Consider the following 23,544-nt stretch of genomic DNA (forward strand, 5'->3'; position numbering starts at 1 on the left):
GAGCTGAATATTGTCACCAAGGCATGCAGTAATTCCTGATTACAGAATTATCTCCTCAAGGCCACGGGGATGGATTCTTGAGGGTAGATTTTATCAGCATTCTGGAGACTTGGTTCCAACAGTAAATTCCTTAATACCTTTTATTTCTCAGCCCCACAAAATACTGTGTCAAAATCGCAGATGAGTAGAATCACAGAAAATATTCCCAGTAGAAAGTCTATTTTTTCTTACGTAGAATTGTTCATAAGTACTTACAGTTTATACAGTAATTCTAACGATCTACATGGGGTCTGCTTTTATAGAGTTTGATTTGACTGTACTTTTTGTTCTTTTTATTTCATTAAAAACAAATGTCATTGCCAAGTCATGTCAGCATGAACTCTATTACTCCTAGCCTTGTTTCAGGCTCCTGTATGCTTTTAACAAGCCACTTAGTATGTATGGCTGATTTCTTTTATAGATATGGTAAAATCTATGCTTTGCTGCTGCTTTCAGTTTAGTAACCAGGGAATGCACATCCAGCATACTGTAGCGCCATGCAGAGATACCTCTTGTTCAGTTTATTAAATTCTGCTGTTCCCTTAAGGTTAATTAATCCTGCCAAGTAGATACCCTCATGGGGCATGCTACTCTGAAGCAGGGGTGTTGCGTCAGTACAACTACGCTGGGTACTTTTATGTGGCTCTGTATTGTCTGTGCAGACATAGCTTTGGCAGCAAATTGTCATGACTTTCTGTGCCTTTTCTCCTGTGCTATTTACCACGGATCAAGTACTCAAAATGCTACAGGGAGCTCTAAGATACAGGGCTGCAATGTGCTAGTTTTCATCAACTGGAGACTGACTTCAGTAGGAATTAGGGAGGAACACTCAGCACCTTAAAAAAGGTTCTCAACGCTGCATAGCAGAATACATCCCCTTATCAGCTGCATTTTTTCAAAGAGGTATAAACAAATTGAAAAATGTTACAACCTTTCCTGCCTCCCAGTTTAATCCTTTCACGTTCCAATTTCTGGTTGCTGCCTGTGCATGTATATTTATTCACATTACACTTGGCAATTCCCATGTGAAAATTGTTCTGGGTTAGATGAATTTTCAAATATGCAATGAGTTTACATCTAAGTGCTTCTTTCTTAGCCTTGGAAAATATGTGTTTGTTATGGTAACAGCTATGTTGTGTTTGTCTCCAAATAGGGGAAAAAAGCCCTCTTTTCAGTCTGTGGGCAATTCTCTTTCCACAGATTTCCACAAATTAGGATTTTCTACACAAAACTGCTGTACTTTTAATCATACTCTGTCTTAAACTACAGAAATGTTGTGTTTGTGCAAATCCTAATTTAGAGCAATCTGCAGGCTGTTATAAGATTGATGGCTGTCCTGATTTTTTTTAGGTAATACTTTGCTTATATATGCTATTTCTTAAAATTGGAGATGGAGCTTTTAAGGTAATAATGCCTGTGGTTTAGTTTAATAATTTTCAATTAGTCTGTATCATGATGATATTTAAAAGACAGGTTTTCTCTAGAGTACAGAGCAAGAAGTCATACAGAAATAAAGCTCCTACATAGCGTGTGTTATTGCAAAAGTGATTTGATGTGTTAATCCAGTCAGTCCTTTTTCTACTGGCAATACAATATTCTTATATAAAAGGGGATTCATTCAGTAAACTTGTTCTTTATATTGCAGTATGTAAATATGGTCTGTTCATCTTGCAGACTCTACTGAGTTTATACTCGGAAAGGAGCCTGTTGACAATTCCTTGCTCTGTAATTGTCTGGTAACAAAGACCCTGTGAGAAATTGAGAAACTTCTAAGGGAACTCTACTGCCCTCTCCTGGAAACAAAACAATTAAAATGGTTCACAGGAAGCTTTACAGATGTAACGCGTTTTAATCTACAAGACGGTTGTTTGTTAGTATTTTAGCAGCACTAGTTCAAACACTTTGTCCCTAATATAGACAACAAACTACTTCAAATCTGACTTGATCACAGGCCATGTTTTAAATCTCTCTTTCATAGAAGATTTTTCTTGGGTGCAAAACTGTATATCATATCTCAATTATTGGGTGGTATGGAATTGTCTTTCAAAATTTTTTATACTTGAATGATTTAAAGGATTCTTGCTCATAAGACTGTGTGCATGTAATGTTAATTAGCATAGCCAGGAGTTTTGCAATCACAAATCGCACATCCATGTACTGTCAAAGTACGAGGCTTATTTTATAAATGACCAGAAGGTCTTGCAATCACCGCAGATTTCTGAAGTATGGCAGATGTAATAATTCTCATCATTAGAATCAGTAATTTGAAAAAGTATTTGGGTTGTGCTTTGTAGCCCAGTTATTTGTGTGTGTGAAAAAGGAAACTGATAACAAAAGCTTTGTGGAAAGACCTATGCTCCTAAACAAACAGACATGCTTTAGTTAGCACAACATGTATTGAAGTATTTATTTCTGGATTCAAATTTTAGAACAATGCTAAAAATAACACACTGAGAACAGTCTGGTTTATTTCCTTACAGTGCCTCTGAAGAGCTTTCAGAATTTTCCTGACTATTCTGTGCATAGTGGATACTGATTTTTGCACAGGGCTTTTCATTTCCTAATGCCTACAGTTAAAAGCAAATTTTGGTTTTACTATTAGAAACATGCTTAGGAAAGTGGCCACACTGAAGAAAAAAAAATCAGAAACATTATGGAAGAGAAGCACCAATCATGCAATTTGGTATTTCTAAAATATTTTTATACCATTTTTCCGTTTGTAGGCACCATTACCAGAACAAGAAGGACCATCTACTGGTACAGTGGGAACGTTCGAACTGATGAGCTCCAAAGACTTAGCACATCAGATGACAATTTATGACTGGGAGCTCTTCAACTGTGTGCATGAGGTATGAGGATCTATCTATTCAGCAGATCAGAATCTATTAGAAAACGTTGAGTTGTACATTGTAGGTTTGTGCATTATTTGCAAAACTTTCTCTAGGCTTGATTTTGAAAAATATTACAGTAAAGCCACCTATGAGTTTTGAAAGTATAAGGCATTCTTAATTTTATAGGCAAAATGCAAAAATAAAGTTAAACTTCTCCTGAACATCTACTGCTTATTGAGTTACTTTTGTATGTTTTAAAGTATTTATACATAGTCTGTAGTTATGTTTTTAGTATGCCTCGGCTATTGTCTACTGGATTTGCAACCTGAATCTTTGTCATCTGTACAGCAATAAATGTAAACTGCAGAGCAAGTTTCAAGCTAGATACTTACCTGGTTGTTCTTAGCCTCTTCCCTCTATCCAAAAGATGAGATTCCTAAAAAAAAACCCCAAACTGTTTTCTTTTTTTCTAGCTGGAATTGATCTATCACACTTTTGGAAGGCACAATTTTAAAAAGACCACAGCAAATCTGGACTTGTTTTTAAGAAGATTTAATGAAATTCAGTTCTGGGTGGTCACTGAGATTTGCCTTTGCTCTCAACTCAGCAAGCGTGTTCAGCTGTTAAAGAAGTATATTAAGATAGCAGCCCAGTAAGTATACAATCATCTGTGAGCTGGAAATGAGGTTCAGTATAGTCAATTTGTTGTTATTTTTCTTTTTTATTTTCAGACAGCCACACACAGTAGAGGTTAAAATGTTCTCTGTTTGGTAATTCTGTCCGTTTCCTTACAGGGCTGTATAGAACCTTGTTAATATATGTTCTTCTTTCCTGTCCTACTCTCCATTGGTCCTTGATCTGTGATCTCTTAGGGCCATGTTTTCACATAAAATTTGTGAGTAAATATATTTCAGTTCATTAGGAGAATCCTCCATTTAGCCTTATATGCATTAGCAAATATTAATATGCTAATTAGTAGATAATAACAAAACTGAGCCTTAATTTTCCTGAGAACAGAAGTATTTCTGGTGCTGTTCAGGAAAACAGTCCTCAGAATTGCCCCAAGTGGGAAAACCAAGAGAGGAGAGCAAGGAGATGTAGTATGGAGATGATGAGGCTCATGTTACCTTCAGTCCACTTGGTATGTTTTTCTAATACCTTCGTTTCAAAATGCATGTCCTTTTTTTTACTAACTGCTGGGTCTAAGGTTGGATAGCAGGCAATTCATGCTATCTTCTATTCTTTTATTCATATTAAAACTTAAACTCTTTGGAGCCTTTATGCCAAAGATGTCGGCCTTGATTCCTTATTGCTGAAGTCAAGGGCAAGGCTGTGACTGACTTCGGAGGGGGCAGGGGCATGCAGTTTTTTATCACTGCTACCTTCTTCCCTCCTTTACTCTTTGTGGTGTATTTATAACATCCGTTGCCATCTGAACAAACAGTTTGCTGAGCTGTGCAGTGAGGAGCTGCCTGTTTAAGTATTTGTCTGCAACTTTGGGCGCTGTGACTAGAGGCCTTTAGGCAGTCTTACTGAACAAAGAAGTCATTACCAGCAGTTAAAGCACGAGTTTTAACTTTTTTGCACCGTTAAATGTAGTTGTGTGAGGGAAGGGATTACTAATAAGATTACTGTTACAGCTGGGATGCCGCCCTCCTCCCAATTAATAATTCCACTTAGCTGAAATCAGTGTTCACATCGAAATTCTTCCTTTGGGAAGGGCACCCACTCTGCAGGTACCCGCTTCTTTCTGGGAGCTGCTTTGGGCCCTCTGGTCAGGTTACAGTTGGTCAAGGCTGAAGATTTTCAAAATCTAGTGGTGGGCATGCAGGATCAGGTTTATACTCAGAACAGAGGACAGGATTTACCTCTTCAGTTTCTAAAAATACCTATACCGCATATTCCATTATCTCATTCTGCAGAGGAATACTGGGAAGCCAGCCGCCCGTCTGGCGGGCTGTGCCCAGGAGAGGGCAGTGGCACCCACGCGCCGAGGCGTCGGGGTCTTTTCTAAACTCAGAGGCATGAAATGGGAAAATGTTGAAATGTGGTAAATTAAGATACAATAGTAATTTCCATAAACACTTGAAATCAAGTATGCTAAAAATTGCAGTTAAATATCTCCCTAATAAACGGCCCTAGTCCGTGGGCTCCCCAGTGCCATGGCTTTAATCCTGTGCTATTTACAACAGCTTGACAACCTCCTGTTTACTCCCATGTTTCTGGTATCACTACAATGCTAAAAATAAATAGCTAAAAGCGGTCTGCTCTGCCGAGTCCTCTTTGTCTGCTCAAAGCAGAGAAATCCGCAGCACAGGATTTTCCGCCGTACAGCCCGAGCCGGGCAGGTTTAATTGCAGCCGCTGGAAAGGCGCTGGGAAGTTTTGCCAGGCTGCTGCCCTCTGCGCGGTGCTGCCATGGTAACAGGTGCGACGGCGTGCGCTAAAACAAACACAAAGTGCACCGAAGTTAGAGGGGAGAAAAAGCCAAGGAATTGGATCAAAAGATGCAGGCCCAGGCCTTGAAGCAGTATCTTTGAGGAAGTTTTGCTTGTGAAGATCCTTGAGACCTAATGAGAACTTTACCCTACCTAGAAGTACTAGACTCATTAGAAAAGTGTTCGGGGAGAACAGCTCAGTGCTGCACTATTAATCTTAGGCATGACTGGAGGTAACGAGATGGCTTGCACGTACCGATTTTCAAAGGTAATGGTTACTGAGAACCCCGTTTCAATTCTGTGCTGGGGGGGGGGCTCAGGCACCCTCGCAGAAGGCACATCATTTTGTGTCTGCCATCCCATGCACCCTGTGATGTGTGCTCCCTCTCTGCGCGGGCAAGCGCAAGGCCAAGTGCTGGCTCCAAGTGCTGTGCACATGTGCTTCCAGTTCCAGGAGCCGTGGTTGCCTTTGCATCTGCCGGAAAAGGATGTAGAGGTTACCAGGTTCATCTCTTTTCTCCAGCCATTGTAGGATTAAATTTTCAAACAAAGGGGAGAAGCAAACTATATTTCCTACAGTGAGTTCTTCCCATATTAATTGTATTAGAAAGGCCTTCTAGGATGTACTTGCGCATACTCTTATGGATATCCACAAACCCAGTTTGTATATATTTCCTCTTTGCAGATATACCCACGGGCTATTTAGAAGCCTTCTTCTGTATCACTATACTCAGACACTTTCATTCAGTTTTTGAAAATCATTCTTTCCATACACATGCATATGTTATAAGCGCAAGGATCCCGTAAGAAATTTTTGAAGGGTGTGTGTTTACAGGGAAAATGCCAAGATGAATATGCTCGTGTAAGTATCGAGAGATTTTAACCACGTGTGTGTGTGTGTGTGTGAGAGACAAGAGTGTATGCATATGTGTGTGTGCACAGTTCGTACTAACAGGAAGATTTTTCCAATACAGTGTGTTTGGGGAGGCAGAGGGACCTCTGCTTCGAGCACAGTGTGGTGCTTTGGAGGATCCACTTTCTGACATTTTAGAGGCAGTGTATATGCAGTGGAGCCACGCAGCACTGTTTTTCTTTCCTTACAGTGGTCCTTTATCTGGAACTGAGCTATTTAGTGTAGAGCCTGTAGAATTTACAGAATATTTGGCGTGGAATGTCATACATCTAGATGGATTTTAACAGCGACTTTGTCAAATTACATTGCTCAACAGGGTATTTGGCAAAACTTTTCCTTTTTAAAATGAAAGATAGATTCAAATTACATATTGCAGATACATTGGCAGCTGCCTACTATGTTTGAGCACTACTGCTGTGTGGTAGTAATTATTTTTACCGTGCCACAATTTATTTTCAATGTCACAGGCTGTGGACAGATATCCCTTTCTGGATTTAGTTGTGCCTGGGGAAGAGGTTATCACTGGCAGCCTAGCCTGGCTGCTTTTCATCCTTATCTCCCCTCAGATCCACTAATGAGGCACTCCCTGACCTGCTCTAGTCAGAATAAGTTGGGGTAGCTTTAGCATTTCAGCTTATCTTTGCTAACCTCGCTCAATGTCCCTAATCTGATGTGGGAGAATTTGTATGAGCAGCTCTGCTAGAAGATCTGAGGGGGCAGCAGTCTCCAACAGACCGACCATCAGATGGAAGAGATTGTTTTTTCACGAGCACAGTGTTCACACAGTGCAGACACAAGCAAGGACCAGATCTAAAGGACTCACCTGCTCAATACATCGAGTCTGGTGAAATGGAGGGACAGAAAGAACAGAGTAACAATAGGGTGATGTGGCAATTATGGAGTCGGACAGTAGGATGTGATGATTGTACTAATTTCGTCTGGAGCTGAGGATACCTTGGAAGAGCTAAGAGCTTCAGCGATGAATAAAAAAATCAGTTTGAGAATCATAGCTTGAATGTTGTGAAAATTTTATAGGTAAATGCAAAAGAAGCAGAGACGCGGGTGCTGAAATCAGATGTTGGCAAATCAGTTGTGAAAAATAACAAATTATTTGCAGGAGCCTAGTGAGACCCAGATTTATGAGATACAGGCTTTGTTAGCCACCTGATGCAGTCCCAGCTGAGCAGTTGTGTGGGCTGTTCCTGTCAGATTGTGTCTACTCCTGCATGTGGTGTATTGGATCTTCCATAATACTCAGTTACGTGTTCCAGTTTTTTCCAACTGGTAACAGAAGTTCTCCTTTGCATTAGGGATGAAGCGTGACCTAGAGCTCCTAGCACCCAGGACCTCTTTAATGATGCTGGTAACAAATGGCAGTTCTTTGCTTGAAACATCCTGAAGAGTTCCAGAATCTACAAGTACTAGTTAGAAATCATATACAGTGAGAGAGGTCACAGGCATATCTAGACAGCTGGTCTTCTCCCTTTAAAAAGACTCAGTGCCCCTGTAAACTGCGATGAAGATCATCTAGGGACAGCTTCCAGCATTCAGTAGCTGTTCAGAAGCTGTCAGCAAGTTCTGCAGCAAATGAGGTTGTAAGCCAGTTGCTTCTTCCACTGTTTCTGGTATTCCCTGGGACTGAATCGAGCCCAGTTTCAGGACTGAGTTTCTGGGTAGAAAGGAGCTTCAAAGACTCCTTTAATGTCCCAGTGAAGTGGAAGCAGGAGGTCATTTTAGGAGGGAGGGGAAAGGAGCCTCCAGAGTGTGGTGAATTACTCACACATTGGTGAAGTGGTGTACCAAGGGTGTACTGGCCAGGGCTGCCCAAATTCAGTCACACCTCTGCTAGGTGCTTGGGTTCAGCTCTCTTAACGTTGTCATGTGTACTTCTGCCCTGACTGATACATACAACTTAAAACCTGGCCCTTTGTGTTTCAGCTGTAAAGAATACAAAAATCTGAATTCCTTTTTCGCTATTATTATGGGACTGAGTAATGTTGCTGTGAGCCGTCTCTCATTAACATGGGAGGTAAGTCTTAGCTAAAATCCAATTCCAATAAGTTTGACTGGCATTTGTGCTTTTAGTTAGCAAAAACATGACTTGGGCCTTTATTATTGATAAAATTAGATTTGCAAATTCAGCTCCTGAGCATAAGCCTTTAGCTAAGGCTGACAATTTTTATTAGTGAGGCAGTGTACCCATAGATGTGTTGGATACTCAACGGCCGTTAACAAGAGTGACAACAGCAGCTTCTATTGATGAGCCACACTGCCCAACAGGATGAGCGAGTTAGCCAGTTAACCTCTTGCATCAGCCTGTCCTCTGTTTGACTTTACTGATCATTTAGTGAGGTCACTCCATAGATACTTCTCTAAAATCCATCCTCTGTTTATACATACTATTTTCTGATCTCCATATGGACTCTGTTGCCCTATTAAAATGCGGGTTTGTCCTAACCAGTTCTGGTTTTCTCTCTGACATGCATTACTGTCAGTTTGGTCTGCATTCTTGGAGCTTCCACCTTTTTCTGTGGCTTTGCTCTTTTGTATGTGAGTATACAAAAAGGGTGCGATGATGTCCAGCAGGGTGAGGTAGTAGGCACATGTAACTGCTAAGAATATACTGGTTGTCAAAAGCAGTGCAGATTTGAATGTGCATGTATTTTGTTCATTAGAAATTCAAAATAGTTAGCATGACTGAGGTCATTGATGCACCCAAGACCAAAATTTGAACACCTTTAAAAAAGTGCTCTGGAATAGGAGATCAGACTAACATATTTGAGAAGACACCAGCCCAGTTTTCAAAAGTACACGTTGCAAGTGACATATGCAATCAGTGCTAATGGCAACGATTTGCAGGTCAGTTTCTCAAAATAACGACCCTTCATTTGTGGCTACTGAGAGGAATAGTTGGGAGAGCTGAGGCAGTACAGGAGTAGTATGAAGAGAGAAGAGGGAATTGAATGTGTATACTACATACAGCAATCTGAAATCGGCACAGGGTCTGTGAGCTGGAGGGGCACAGGTTGTTTGTAGGTGTGGGGTATGAAGTTTTGTTCAGGGAAATGTTATCACGCTCTGGTTCTGTAGGGCAGTCAGTTTACCAAGAGAATCTCTGCAGCTTGATTTTTAGCCATATATATATACAGAATATAGTTAAAACCAAACATATCAAGACCTGATTTTTTTATCATGCATTTACATTAGTTGCATGCACAAATTAGATATTTGCAGGTGCAAATGTCCAATTATACCACTTATTTCACAAATACCTAATCTGCATGCATATGCAAACTAGGCACACAGTTGTTGACACACATCATTAAAAATTAGGCCCTTGCTGTGGCACAGTGTAAATACCTTGCTAGGGTACACACTCCAAATGTAGAAAGTATTGCAAAAAATAATTTCTGCACTACAAAGTCTCTATTAATTTTTAATGTTACCTGCTGCCAGTAGTAGCCTGATTTATTCAGCAAATATAGTGAAATTTCATATTAAAACTAGGAAGCTGACGTATTTTGAGTGTGCATAAAACATTACTGTGATCTCTGAAACTAATTTATAACATATCTTTTCGTATTTATAGCAAAATTATTTAACATGTATATGACATGAGAGTGAAAGAAAATATTTAGTAAAGCCCATCTGATCCCAATCACTGCGTGATGAACTGACCATGATTTATCAGTGTGGGTATTGTGGACTGAAAAACTATTCATTAATTTATACCCCAGAAAGCAGTAGAGGCCCTTGGCTGCTGGGCATGTCAAGAATTTGAGCAATAGTTGGTGATACATCAGCATGAACAAAAAAACCACCTGGAAATGCCCAGGCATGGATTTGAATTTGCAAGGGCAGTTCATGAAAGGTATGAATAATTAAGCTGAGCGACCCCTATGCAAGCTGTGTGTAAATTATATTTTCAGGTAGGCTATAATCAGGAATGTCCTGAAACCATTGACTGGAACTTTCACTTACATTCCGAATTTAGTGATTGCGATGTAAGCCAAACAAAAATCTGAATCCAAACATCCCAAAGGAGTAAATTCAAGTTGAGGTTTAAATCAGGATCCAGGTTTCATAGCTGGTCCCGTCTCTATTTATAATCTGGTTGCTAGGAAACATGTTGTATTTTAGATTAGCACATTGTTAGAAATATCTGGCAAAAAAGAGCACTTTCCTGACTTAGGGCGTTGTAGAAGGAACTAGCATTTACAGTAAAATTGCCACACAAATTGGATTTAATTAAGGTTTGCTATTTTTGTTTTTATTAACAGAAACTTCCAAGCAAGTTCAAGAAGATCTATGCAGAGTTTGAAAGCTTAATGGTGAATAGCAATAGATCCCTTATTCTATGCACAATCTGAGCTAATTCAGTTTCTGAGTAACTGATTTGAATTCCTTGATTCAGAACATTTTATATGTCCTTGTTTGACTTTAAGAAGTTTATGATCCCATTTTAGAGCTGCTAAAACAAGTATGTATGACTAATAAATTATACTCTTAGGGACCTACTCTGAGAGAACTTATGTACCACTCAAAGTTAATCTGGGAACTCGGAAAAGCTTTATCACGTGTTTTCTGATAGTACATATGGGAAATTATATTTTCCAACCTGGATTTTTCCAGGCAATACATTTTAGTGTTACAACATATGCAAAACTGGATCTGCAGCTGCAAAGAGGGAGGATGAATGTGTGGTTCCTCTTACGAACAATTTTTTTGTAATCATATCTTACCTTGCTATTTGGCATGAAAAATGTTTGTGTTTAGCGGCTGCATTCTCATCATGTAAGCTGTATGGGAGAATGATAAAAGGCGTCTTAGTTTGCAGATGCACTTTTAAAGCCACAGGAGAAAATAATGATTTTAATAAATGCCATGACATCTAAATGAATGCATACAGTGTCTCAATACATATAATAATACATATTAGTAATTATTTGATTTCTCTTTTCTTCTTAAGGATCCATCAAGAAACCATAGGGCCTACAGACTAACTGTAGCTAAATTGGACCCTCCAATAATTCCTTTCATGCCACTACTTATAAAAGGTAAGCTTGGATGTTACCAGAATTATTAACTTGAAAGCTATTTGTCAAATATTTGAAGAATAAGAGCAGCAGCAAGAAAAAGCAAAAATCAATCTCAGTGTGAGGTATGATCTTTTTCTATTATAAAAAGCATGACACAGAGACAAGAAAAACTGCTTTAGTACATCTGAATATCATACCTCAATTTTACTAGTCTCAGAAATGCTGCAAATTAAAAACTAAATGTTTTATAGCTGCTTTGATTTTTGTAATGGATATATAAAATGTTCTGCTGGTTTGTAGGGCCGTGATTCAATAATGGGCTTTTATGTGGCTTTTATTTCTATACAGACATGACGTTTACTCACGAGGGAAACAAGACATTCACTGACAATCTAGTAAACTTCGAAAAAATGGTACGTATGAAATATTTGAAATGAAAATTTAAAAAGACCTCCTTATTCATCTCTTCAAGAGCGAACTTCTCAACAATGACTTCCATGGCTAGAGAAAGTGAAGGCAGGACCAAGAGCTGGCAAAAATAGTCTGTATTGTGCACAGCACCTGGGACCTCTGGATTTCTGGAAAACCTCACAGAGGTGGAAAAGAAACTGCCCATTGAGCCATGCACAGCCAAAATGTTTCCCAGGAGAGGCAGCAGTAGTGACAGGAAATAGAGCTGTTAGAGACAATTTTTAACAGCCAGTTTGGGACCAAGTTGTGATTTTAACTGCTGTTCCTTCAAACAGGACTGAACTGCCTCAGGCTGGGATAGTTCTGCATTGCTCCTCAGAGAATGAAAGGAGCTTTAATACAGAACGTGCACAACATCTTATTTTCTTCTTTCATTTAACAGGTGAAAGGAGACTTCTGTGAGTTGATTGCTTTCATATTGGAAAGGGGGATCAATGATAGAAGGCTAGATTATGCTCACATTTGGTTTATGAGCACCTAAGCTCTCATCATTTCAAACACCTTTGTCAAAAAGCTGCAGGCAGGCACGTTCCCATGGCAGAAATCTCAACTGAAACTCAAGTTTCTCAGCAGTGAGAAGCTATTTTCTTGGTTGCTAAGGCCATGTTCTTAATTAATGTGGTTAATGACACCTACATCTGAGAACCAGTTAGCCAAGCCCAGCTATGAGCAGCTGCACTGCAAAACCGAACCTGACTTACTGTTCTGGCAGTGAAGCACCATTCAGCAGCCATGCTAGAGCATATCTATGCTGGCACCTATATCTGCTTGTTCTTAGTACTACAGTAACCGGAACCACTCCGTGGTTATTTCCACTGCACTACAGAGGAGCTTGTCTTACCTACTGAGCACTGATACCACAAAGAGGAAAAAGGAGGACTTTCAACCCTTTAGAAAAATTCACAGAAAAGTCATCATCACACTGAGTGATTTCTTCTCTTAGATTTCAGTCTGTAGCTCCAGGACAGCCTTTGTCCTAGGGCAAAAATACCTCTCAACTAAGCTGAGACTTTTTCTGTGGGTAAACGGTAGTGCTAGTGCCTGAGTAAGGGCCTGACCTCACTTTGCAATAATGACATTCTGTAATTGCAGACGCAGACTGTGTTGCCATCTCCTTCCGAAGGCCTTGAGCCTTCTACCTGCAGAAAGGGACTTTTTCCTGGACTGCCTGTTTAATTAGATGCATAAATGTATATATTTTAGTGTAGATAGTAAATATTTTGGGGAACACAAAGAGATTTCAGACTTGGCTGGAGCGCCTCCAAACCAGGAGGGATGGCAGCTGCATTGCTATAGCCATGGCTATGTGGCTGGCTCCATGTTCTCCACCTCACTTGGCCTACTTAACACCTCCTGAGCCAGAAGAGCCGGTATATCCGCAGGCCTCAGAGCTGTATGCCTTAGGCTCTTCTTTGTGCCTGATTATGTGTAAAAGCTATTGCAGGAGGCAGGAGCTCTCCTGTGAGCACTTACCCATAGACAAAAGTTCAACCCAGGCTTGTCATTTAGAAATGGTTGTGCACCACTTTATACCACCGTTTGGCACTCCCAAGACCAAGAATGAATTTTATAGCAGCTTAAACTGATCTACCTCTAGGCTGCTGCAGGTCTGCCCTTTTTACCCTAGTCTGCACATTGCCTTACCTTCAGAAGTATGTTGACTCCAGAACATGGATTTACCAGCAGCACCCAAAAGTTTTAAATAAAATTTTATACTGCATGAAGGTAGTATCACCCATTTTGATCAGTACTCAGAGCTTTGAGCATTTCCTTTAGGAGGGGAAAGTGAAGATCAATTAATGTATTTTTGATGCTATATATTTTTCAAAGATTTGATATAACGTCAGGTGTTCCTCCACACAATGGAAAGGGAAACATTCTCCTTTCTCAGTATTCTAAACTTTTCTTCAGTTAGTGCTCTATCTAAAAGCTCACTCCACTTTTTCTCCAGGCCTTACTACAAGTATATCTTTGTGGTTTTAATCTTCTTCACTGGCTATTCTGCATGCTTCTATGGTGTTTTTACTGCTTCTCTCAACCCATAGCTCTTCAAAGCAACATGTATTCAGATTCCACCCACATAATTCATTCAAATCCTAATGTGGACCTGGCAGTTTTTAGCTTTTTGCATGTGTCATCAGGTCAAGCAAAGAAGAAAAGCCTCCTGTTAAACCTCAGTCGCTACCGCCTACTTGCGTTAAGCTCGCAACTATCATATCCACACATAATTAATTGCCAGATATTAACTAGTGAAGACAAGACCACTCAGCCAGGCAACTCTCAGATAAATTCAGCTCTCTTTTACATAAGTATAGACTTAAGGTAAATCTCTGATGTTATTCTGCCATTTTCAGGAAAATAGCAGAAACCAGATTTCCTCACAGGAATCATGCCTTGCCATTTATTGTTTCTGCCTGTTTGTTCTGCTGCGTGACGTTCTGTCACAAGCAGATGGAGATACCTCTGAATATTGCTGGGAGCCACTCTTACTAATCTGTCTATAACATCTTTGTTCTTTGGAAAATTATTTCCCTTGATCCATCCTAACTTTGATGCTTGCTGAAGTTTATGAATAAAAATATCTGGGTAGTTGCCACTGGTGGTGCCATTTGCCATCGGAGGAGGTGGGACCCTCTGACTCTCGTGTAAGCACAGTGATGAAACCAAGAACAGCCTCTGGCATCGTGTCTGCATTCTCACCGCAGAGCTCTGATCCTGACAGCTGATGTGCTGCTGACAACTTTATTCCTGTAACTGGCAGCCAAAAGTAGAAGTTTGATCTCGTGGCATCTCTTCAGCTGAAACAGCTTCCTTTAAATCTTTTATGTTTTCTGATGTTCCTGTTATTATTTATATTAAACGATGCATCTTAAAACACGCAGGAGCTGTCAGACAGTGTCTAAGCCAGGAGTTCCCCGAGTGCCAGAAACAGCAAGGCCTGGTTTCCTAAATGTTTGTGTTTCATGGCTGCCTGAGCTCTGCTCAGAGCTTTCCTCGTGGCTGGGGCATGTGTGGTTTCTTCATGGCTGGGGAATTCTGTGTGAATAGGCTTTTGTCATAACATAGGAACTTGCACTACAGCCTTTTCCCTGAAGGAGACAGGAGAAGAGGGCTCTTACACAATCTTTCTCTTGTCCAGAGCCATCTATTTTCACAGAAAATTCATAGGAGCTTTCTTATGTTTGAAAACCCTGGGTTCTTTTTTCAAATCTGACAAAATTATCTAGAGGAGAAGGGAAAAACAGACAGATGGTGTTAAACCACATTAGCCTAGTTTTTTTTTTAGCAAATCAAGCTAAAAAGGAAAGGGACTGAGTCAATTTTTTTCTGCTACACTTCCCTATAAATCGGTCTTTTCAGAGGTGTAGTGACAGAACTGTGGTATTGGCAGTACTGGGGGGACATCACTCTGCAGAACATTGCTGAGCTTTACCTCCTGCTGCCTTTGCAACTGCCTGCTTCTTCTTCCCCTTCCACATCTCCTGATCCCCATGGATGCCTCTTATTTGGAGGAGGCGGTGAGGAGTGGGAGGGCAGGGACAGCTAGCCAGGGCAGAGAATACCATGTGTGGCAGAGACACAGTTATGTGTAAAGAGGGAAGCTTGTGAGTGGACCCACTTAGTTTGTACAAGATGTGGGGAAAAAATATTGAATGTGTCAGAAATAGGTATACATTTTATATTTGCACTGTACTTGTGCTCTTAGTGTGCCATTTATTGCGTGAAGTGAGGAAGGGAGGATGGAGGAAACAAGCATTTGGCCTTAAAATCCACCCTGGAACATGTTATTTATAGTTTTGTCAATAAGCAGACAGAATAACTAAATTACTGTCATTAGTGGTATAAGTCTTCAGTAAAAGGCTTTGTCTTCAATACCAAACAAGACATGGTTTTAGAGAAATATCACAGGTCTTTCACTTACCTCGCTGTAAGAAGCTGATGGAGATAAGGTGCAAGCTGTTTCCACCATGGTGTTGCTCAGATGTGCCTTCTGGGTTGGCATATACTCCACAACCTTGTGTGATAAAAACTACCTGCATCTCTTCTCCACTAGTGAGTTGCCAGTAGATGTTATTTGTAAGTGTTGCTTTAGAAGACCTATCTATGTAAAAACTGAAGGCATACTTGTCACCGAGAAACAAGGCATGAACAGACTTGTAAAGTTTTTAAAATGCTGCAGTTGTAGTTTGGTGGGTTGAGGACATTTTGAGAACTGCAAGTAGGTGAAAGATAAAAAAATGGCATTAGACAGCAAACCCAATTAGTTTCTGATCTAGAATACACATTTATCTTTTAGGTCCATTAATGACCCTCTTTTCAGGTGAAGGAGAGCCCCCAAAACTGTCAGTAATATTAGTTCCTATAAACTCTATGATTTAGCAGATACAGGACAACCTACAACCTGCAGCGCAGTACATGGCAATATATAACATTCAAGTGACACTGCTTTTATAGCTATATATTTAGAAAAAAATCTAAAAGCCGTTTCCTAGAATTATGTCTTGCCGGGGAAAGAAGAGAGAGGGGAGTGAGGGAAGTACTGAGCATGACTCTCCTTAAGGACAGGCAATATTTCATACTCTTGACCACTTATGGTTTCTGATTTTTTCAAAACTCAGCTGCATAATCTTGCACTCTGACTGCCAGTAAAGAATTTTGTATTCATAGACAGAGGGAAGACACAATTATTTGGGAACTTTTTCAGTGCCATTTCTCAAATCATCAGACAACCTGAACAAAGATCACTTTCCATGGCCCTGTCTCCATGTCATGCTACCCAGCATGTCTCAGAAATGGCACCTGTAGAGGGAGGAGAAGTCACGAAAGAGCTCTGAAACTGCTGACCTGCCAAGGCAGCACAAGACAGTGCCATGATGCTGGCCACTGATGCTTCTTTTTGTCAAGCCTCTTCACCCTTCAGGTGTGAAATGAGGATTAGAGAATCTGTGCATATTGGTTTTCGGGTTTTGTGGAGATGAACAAAAGGGAATTCACACTCTGATCCTTATGCAAAAAAGGGACAAACATTCTTTCATTTTTGGAACATAAAGATTATGCAAAAAGTGTGTGACTAAAGCCCTTAGTAGTTTTCTATGGCATATATGAATATTTATAACACTTAGAAACCTGGGTTTGGAATGGATTAGAAGATAATGTGCTGGCCTGCTGCCACTATTCCAGACTGCGTAAAACTTGAAAGGGTATTGTTGTGTATATATAGCATGCTGGTAGTAGCGGTTGCTTGTTATATTATGCAGTTGGTTCTGTTTCAGAAAGATCCAAATTTAGGTCTGTGTGGCTTTTCAATAATGGTCTTTCTTAGCACAGTGAGTAAACAGAGGTTAATTTTTGCAGGCATTAACCAGAGGTAATCCTCTATTTGAAGAAAGATTGTAAGGAGCTGGCAATTAAACTTCCATGTGAACATTTTCTTTGTACTTGTTTCTAGTTTTCTTGAATCAAAAGAAGACAATCCAACTTATCTACAAGATTCAGGAAGGGAAATTCACTTTCACTTCACATGTTGTTTTTTGTTCAATTTGCACCTTCCAAAGAGGAGGTCTTTTGAGTTTATATTAGACAGCACAACAGCACTTGGAAAAAAGCAATGTGAAAGGAGCTCTTCAAGGATATATAATGCTCCAGAATCTCCCCATTGGGTTGCAATGCTGTCTTCTGGCCACAGTTTCTCTGTTTATTCTGCCTTAACACCCACTTCCTCATTCCTTCATCACTGCCAGGTGTCGTGGTTTAACCCCAGCCAGCAACTACACACCACAAAGCCGCTCACTCGCTGCCCCCCCGGTGGGATGGGGGAGAGAATCAGAAGAGTAAAAGTGAGAAAACTCGTGGGTTGGGCTAAAGACGGTTTAATAGGTGAAGCAAAAGCTGTGCACACAAGCAAACCAAAACAAGGAATTCATTCACTGCTTCCCATGGGCAGGCAGGTGTGCAGCCATCTCCAGGAAAGCAAGGCTCCATCACGCCTAATGGTTACTTGGGAAGACAAATGCCATCACTCTGAATGTATATATGCTGAGCATGATGTCATATGGTCTGGAATATCCCTTCGGTCAGTTGGGGTCAGGTGTCCCGGCTGTGCCCCCTCCCAACTCCTTGTACACTCCTTGTATGCTGGTGGGGTGGGGTGAGAAGCAGAAAAGGCCCTGATGCTGTGTAAGCACTGCCCAGCAGTAAGGAAAACATCCTTGTGTTGTCAATGCTGTTTCCAGCACAAATCCAGAACATAGCCCCACAGTAGTTGCTATGAAGAAAATTAACTCTATCCCAGCCAAAACCAGCACACCAGGATAGTTCTGAGTGCACAGGCTGAATGAGATTATCCTCGGAAATAAGCAAAGTAACTCCTTAAAATGAAGCCTTTCAGCCAACTGGAGGGAGCCAGGCAGTTCAGCCTTCAACCAGCAGTCAGACAAATTCATTGCCACTTCGGTTTTCCTTGCCTGGAATAGCCCATATAATGAGAAATTTGGCAATTGTGGAAACTTTTTAAAAACCTTTGCTACGCACACCATTTGTCTTTCAGTATACTACAGCATTACAGTACTTAACTCTGAATGCTATGCTTTTTCTCAGAACAAATTCCCCATGTAAAGAAAAAGAGTAAAATGATTCCACAGAACACACTTTTTTTGATAAATCTAAGTCCTCACCTAAGAAGCTTAATACTAAACTAATCAAACACCGAGCCTACAGTCTAGCTCCAAAGATCATTATGAAATGAGGCTTCAAAACCAAACATTTACAGGTATGAAAAATTAGGGTGTGTATTAACGATCCTTCTAGAAAGCACATCAAGCAGCACTAGCTATCTTCATAAAAACGAAACGTACTTAGCAAAGCTTCCCTTGAAGTTAGGCGCTCTGAAACTTCAGGTTGTCTGGTGCAGTTCAACTTTACAGCCTCCCCTTGAAATAGTTATTTTAGGGGAGTAATTTTTGAAATGGTACAAATCAAAATAGCAGCATCACAGAGACAAATATGAATCCATAGAGTTATGAAACATTTGTGTTTACATGTTCATGTTGTTTTGATTTTCATTTGATTGGGTTAGACTTGAAGAACCGACTCTGTAATACACAGTGCGTTCTGTCTCAATCCAGTATTATAATGGGTGCTTATCTTTGAGTATTTAAGAGGTTCCATTGAAGTCAACCGGGCTTCACATGCTTAATTAACATGCTTAATGCTAAGCACATATGCTAAGTGCATATGAGAATGTTTGCAAGGTAAGTGCCTTAGAAAATCTGCCTAGTAGTAATGGCTTGAAGGGGTATGAAAATGAACACAGGATAAAAGTGATTCTTACTTGAAATTACTTATTTTTCACATGTAAATACATATGACTTTAGGAACAATATTTAGGATCCATATCCAAATTCCCTAGGTCTTTTGGGAACTTGTGTTTTAGAATCAAAATATTTAGGTCAGTTTCAGAATAGCTACGTTTAATTTGATTATGCAATGTGTAATCCACAAAAATGTAGTACATGATATATCAGTAGTGTTTCTAATGCTGACCACCAGCCATACCCATTTTTGTGCGCCTGCCAGTGCATTAAAATGTCTAAGATTATTCAGTACGTGTGTCAGGAATGCTTTCCATTGGTGCTTCCCTACTTCTGGAATGACAGATTTCACAAAGGTATTTTATTTATAACATCATTTTCATGTAAGATTACAACTGTGTATAAATTTTGAGGAGCGTATGCCCTAGGTTTTACAGTTTACTAGTAAGAAATACATAATTCCATTGTGTGAGGGCTTCTGACTCGCTTGTTAGTCTCACACAAAATTTCAAGAAGGTCCGAAGCAGCCTGGGGGGGAGTGTGCTGTGTTAAAACATGTAGCCGCGTGGTAATTGTTGGGCCGTGTTAAAGTGCCGGAACAAATGTTAGAGACTTGGTTAGGAATAGCATTTCCCTCCTCTGCTTTCTCTTAATCTGAGCAAAAGAAACTGAAACAAATGTTGGCCTTATAACAGTGATTGAATCAAACTACCTAACTAAGGAAATCAGTTTTACTGCTGAACTTCAGTTTTTTTATTTTGTTTATATTATGCAGAACAACTAATTTTGCCCCCACAGGGGTGGGTATATTACCTGTGTGGTGCTAATCACACAAGCCATTTAAAACTTTGCAGTCCAGAACTAAATCTGAAGTGTTTTGCTTTATTGCTTACCTTCATTTCTGTTCTTAAAAACTATTGTAACATAGCAGCAGAGCAAAATGCATTGATTAATATTTTCTTACCTAAGTGAGTGAAATGATGGCTTATTTACTGAAGAGCGAGCGCAGCCAAGGAGGACTGAAATGACTAATGCTTTTTTTGTGAATTGCCAGAAGTGTCCACCAAAAGTGAATGCACTCTCCACATTGGGTTAGATGCACTTGTGCAAGCTAACACTGACAGGTCTGTCTGATGAAACTTGCTTACGGGGCCACAGTTCTAACGGTGGCCACCTCACCTGTGAATCGAACACACTGCAGAGGGAATCGGTGAACACACACCCTCACAGGCTCATTTGATGCTGTAATTTTCCAGGCGGGCTGCATTTTAAACTCATATGAAAGGTGAAAGCTCTTTAAGTGCCAAGTATGTGCTAGAAATGGCCTTGCTGTTAGGAACTGATGGTCTTAAAATTAACATGTTTACAGGCTCCAAGGTGTCTGTACATGATACTCCTTCTACTTTTTAATGTGGGAAGATGTTATCGAAGAAATGCACGTTGAAGGGGCTAATGTTCATTCTTAGTTAAGGCTTTTTACAGCATCCAAACAAGGGAATGGGTTCTCTGAGTGCATGTAAATTACACTCATGCTCATTTAAAGCCTGTGTAAATGCAAATCACACCCTACATATGAGGGTATCAGCATTAAAATTATATTTTCATTCATATGACTGCTTTTATTGGCATATGTCTTCACTCTCAGGCACAGTTAGGTGCTTCGTTTAAATGATGATGAAATACAGTGCTTGTTCTCTGATTGCATCCCATCTTTTCTTTCCAGCGCATGATTGCCAACACTGTCAGGACGGTGAAATTCTGCCGAAGCCAATCTTTCAGTAAGTGTATTGCAACATCTGCACAGTCAGCGTTACCATCAGTAGCTACAGTAATTACAACTAATTCTGTGTGTACCAGAACTGAAAAGGCTGGCTTCCAGTGATTCTTCCATGTTTTGATCCTCTGATTTTTCACAGGGTGAAATATCCTTCAGGAAGCCCTAATAAGCCCCTTCTCCTCCTGTCTTTTCCAAGCATGTGAAGGAGCTAAATATTTGTGAGGTCTCTACACATGTGTCAGTTTAGAGCCAGTTGTAATTAGTCACTGGATTCAGAAGTGGTTGAAATAAGGCTAGCAGGCAGCAGCACACAGATACATGCAAGATATTTGCTTGGATAAACCCTGTTTCTATAGGAAACCAGTCCAGAAACATGATGTTTATAAATGGCATAACTGCATAAGGTGATGAACTTAAAACCTGTTTGTCAGTGTAATTACCAGACCTTACTTGAGGCCATGTAGGATGACCGAGCTGTACAGTCAAACAGGCTTTCTCTGTGGGTCTCATCCCATCTAGGTGCCCTCCCAGTCCCAGTCACACTGGCATTTCCTCAGCGCTTCATTTGTTTTGCCTCACAGCAGCCTTCCTCCTTCTCAAAAAACAGAATAAATAATACAATACATTTTTATAAAAATAGTTTCTTTCCCTCTGGGTCAAAGCTTAACTCGAGAAGGTCAAGTTAAGGGACCTTTTTTTTTTCTTCCACCATCAAGGTTTTTCTAGCTATGTATCTTTTAATTTTCATGTATTAAGCACTAGTAAGACCTCCACATATTTAGGAACGGAAGTGGATTTTCACTATATATGATATAACAAAATGTCAGTATATAGATATATCGTCTCTAAGCCCCATGTTTTTGTGTGTTTGTATGTATTTATACGTAGCAGATGCTTCAGTATCTTTCTTTTAGAGATGTTTAAGTTACCTAACACATATTTCATTAAATTGTACGCTCTTCACTGTGAGGCTGAAGATACTCAGATTTTAACTCAGTGGTATTTCGTAATTGTTGTTGGAGTAGGTAGAATGTTGTTATGCTAAGTAACATAAAGAAGTAGTAAATTTTGAGGCTTGAACGGGGCAGCCACTAAGCATCTCGGTGTAACAAACATTTACTACTGAGCTAGCAATGGGGATATTTCGTGAGAGGAGGCTTAAATCGATTATATAGTTTTGAATCTGGCTGAAAGCTGCTGGTTCATAAGCAGATGGGCAGCTTTAAATCATACTAGTTAGCTATATAATTTATAGCTATTGACTGGTAAGGTGAGGTATAAAACTGTAACCAAGAATCATCAATTTGAGCAAATGTAGCCAAGGATATCTGAGAGAAAAAAGTTAATTTGTGGGGGTAGTAACCAGAAAGACTATCAGATGTGGAGGAAAGGTTTCAAAGCGAGCAATTTCTAAATATTTTTTTTTAACTCACCAGGATCTGGTGTTTCCTGTGACAGCTTGTAAAGAGTCATGCATTCTGTTCAGGCATTTGTTCGTTTAAGTGTATCAATCCTACATCATTTCTCTTTTACCAGATCCCGACGCAGCCCTAACTAATAAGAACCATCAGGATGTTCGGAGCTATGTGCGGCAATTAAATGTGATTGACAACCAGAGAACTTTATCACACATGTCTCACCGACTGGAACCGCGTCGAGCATAAACATTTGAAGCCATGATGAGAAATGATCTTTTATCCTGCCAGGGTCACTTGTTAAGAACTTCACTTTCTCTGCTACTGCACTGCCACTACAAAAATAAGCAAAAACATATTCTAAGGTCTTAGGCAACGCACAATGTACCAGCCTGTCAGAGAACTTTGGCTGAGGAAGAATTTATGCACTGTAGCTGTACGGGTGGCCATGTTGTGAACTGTTAATTCATCTTAAAGTGTAGTAAATGATTTCTCATAAGGATAAAAAAAGGCAAAAGATAAAATAGAATAGTTAGTGAAAAATGCACAAAAAGCTTCTAACAATTCTAAGGGAGGTAGTGTTTTCCTCGCTAATTAAAAATCTGCATTTTATGATTTATTCTCCAGGTTAGGACCAAAACCGATCATCAGTTTAGCTTGCCCAGCTACTGTTGACCTTGGTAGAAGATGTATGTAAGCATCTGATGAAAGAACGTAGGTTCAAGAGAGGTCCAAGGTATAGTTCCATTCAGAGAAGACTTACAAGTATTTACATTAGAAATACAACAGATACCAAGACAAATTTCTAATCTTAATCGTACTGCCTACTACTGCGAGCAGTGTGGCCATTTCAGAAAACTGACAGGACTGAAAATATTTTGAATGATAAATAGATTAATCGGTGTTTACATTTTACTTCTTTTTTTAAACTACCAATCAGGTTTTTACAAAATTCCATTACGAAAGTACAGTTGTCGAAATCAATAGCATAAAGGTAGCAAAGGACTGGTTCAAAAAGAGCACAATATGCACAAACAGATTTCAAGAGAATAATTTCCTGGACATTAAAACCTTAAACTTCAGCTATAATTACTTGTGGCTGGTTAACACGCATTTTCTGGTCTTAAGCATTTACAAATATCTTAATTTTCAGCCAATTGTTTTGCACTTTCAATAGACTGTAAATAAATGTTAATTCATTATGTTCTAGAATATTTATTTATATAATAGCTATCGTGCCAAAATAATTCAGTTTTATTTATTTTGTTTAGCATGTTATGGGAGTGCAGCTTTTGTCTTTATACTTTGTGTG

At 39.8% G+C, this 23,544-nt stretch overlaps 1 protein-coding gene across 1 annotated transcript in view; it reads left to right on the forward strand.

The window, feature by feature from the left end:
• Positions 1 to 22,481, forward strand: part of RAPGEF4 (Rap guanine nucleotide exchange factor 4) — a 154,438-nt gene extending 131,957 nt beyond the window's left edge. Inside the window, exons 24-31 of the mRNA XM_035896222.1 lie at positions 2,763 to 2,888; positions 3,344 to 3,522; positions 8,159 to 8,249; positions 10,501 to 10,551; positions 11,190 to 11,277; positions 11,608 to 11,672; positions 20,764 to 20,818; positions 22,354 to 22,481. Coding sequence (XP_035752115.1) covers positions 2,763 to 2,888; positions 3,344 to 3,522; positions 8,159 to 8,249; positions 10,501 to 10,551; positions 11,190 to 11,277; positions 11,608 to 11,672; positions 20,764 to 20,818; positions 22,354 to 22,481 — 783 coding nt within the window. The remainder of the gene's footprint in view (positions 1 to 2,762; positions 2,889 to 3,343; positions 3,523 to 8,158; positions 8,250 to 10,500; positions 10,552 to 11,189; positions 11,278 to 11,607; positions 11,673 to 20,763; positions 20,819 to 22,353) is intronic.
• The last annotated feature ends 1,063 nt before the right edge of the window (positions 22,482 to 23,544 follow it).

This window comes from Egretta garzetta, unplaced genomic scaffold (genome assembly GCF_000687185.1).
Source record: "Egretta garzetta isolate BGI_Z169 unplaced genomic scaffold, ASM68718v1 scaffold16, whole genome shotgun sequence".
NCBI classification, from domain to species: Eukaryota; Metazoa; Chordata; class Aves; order Pelecaniformes; family Ardeidae; genus Egretta; species Egretta garzetta.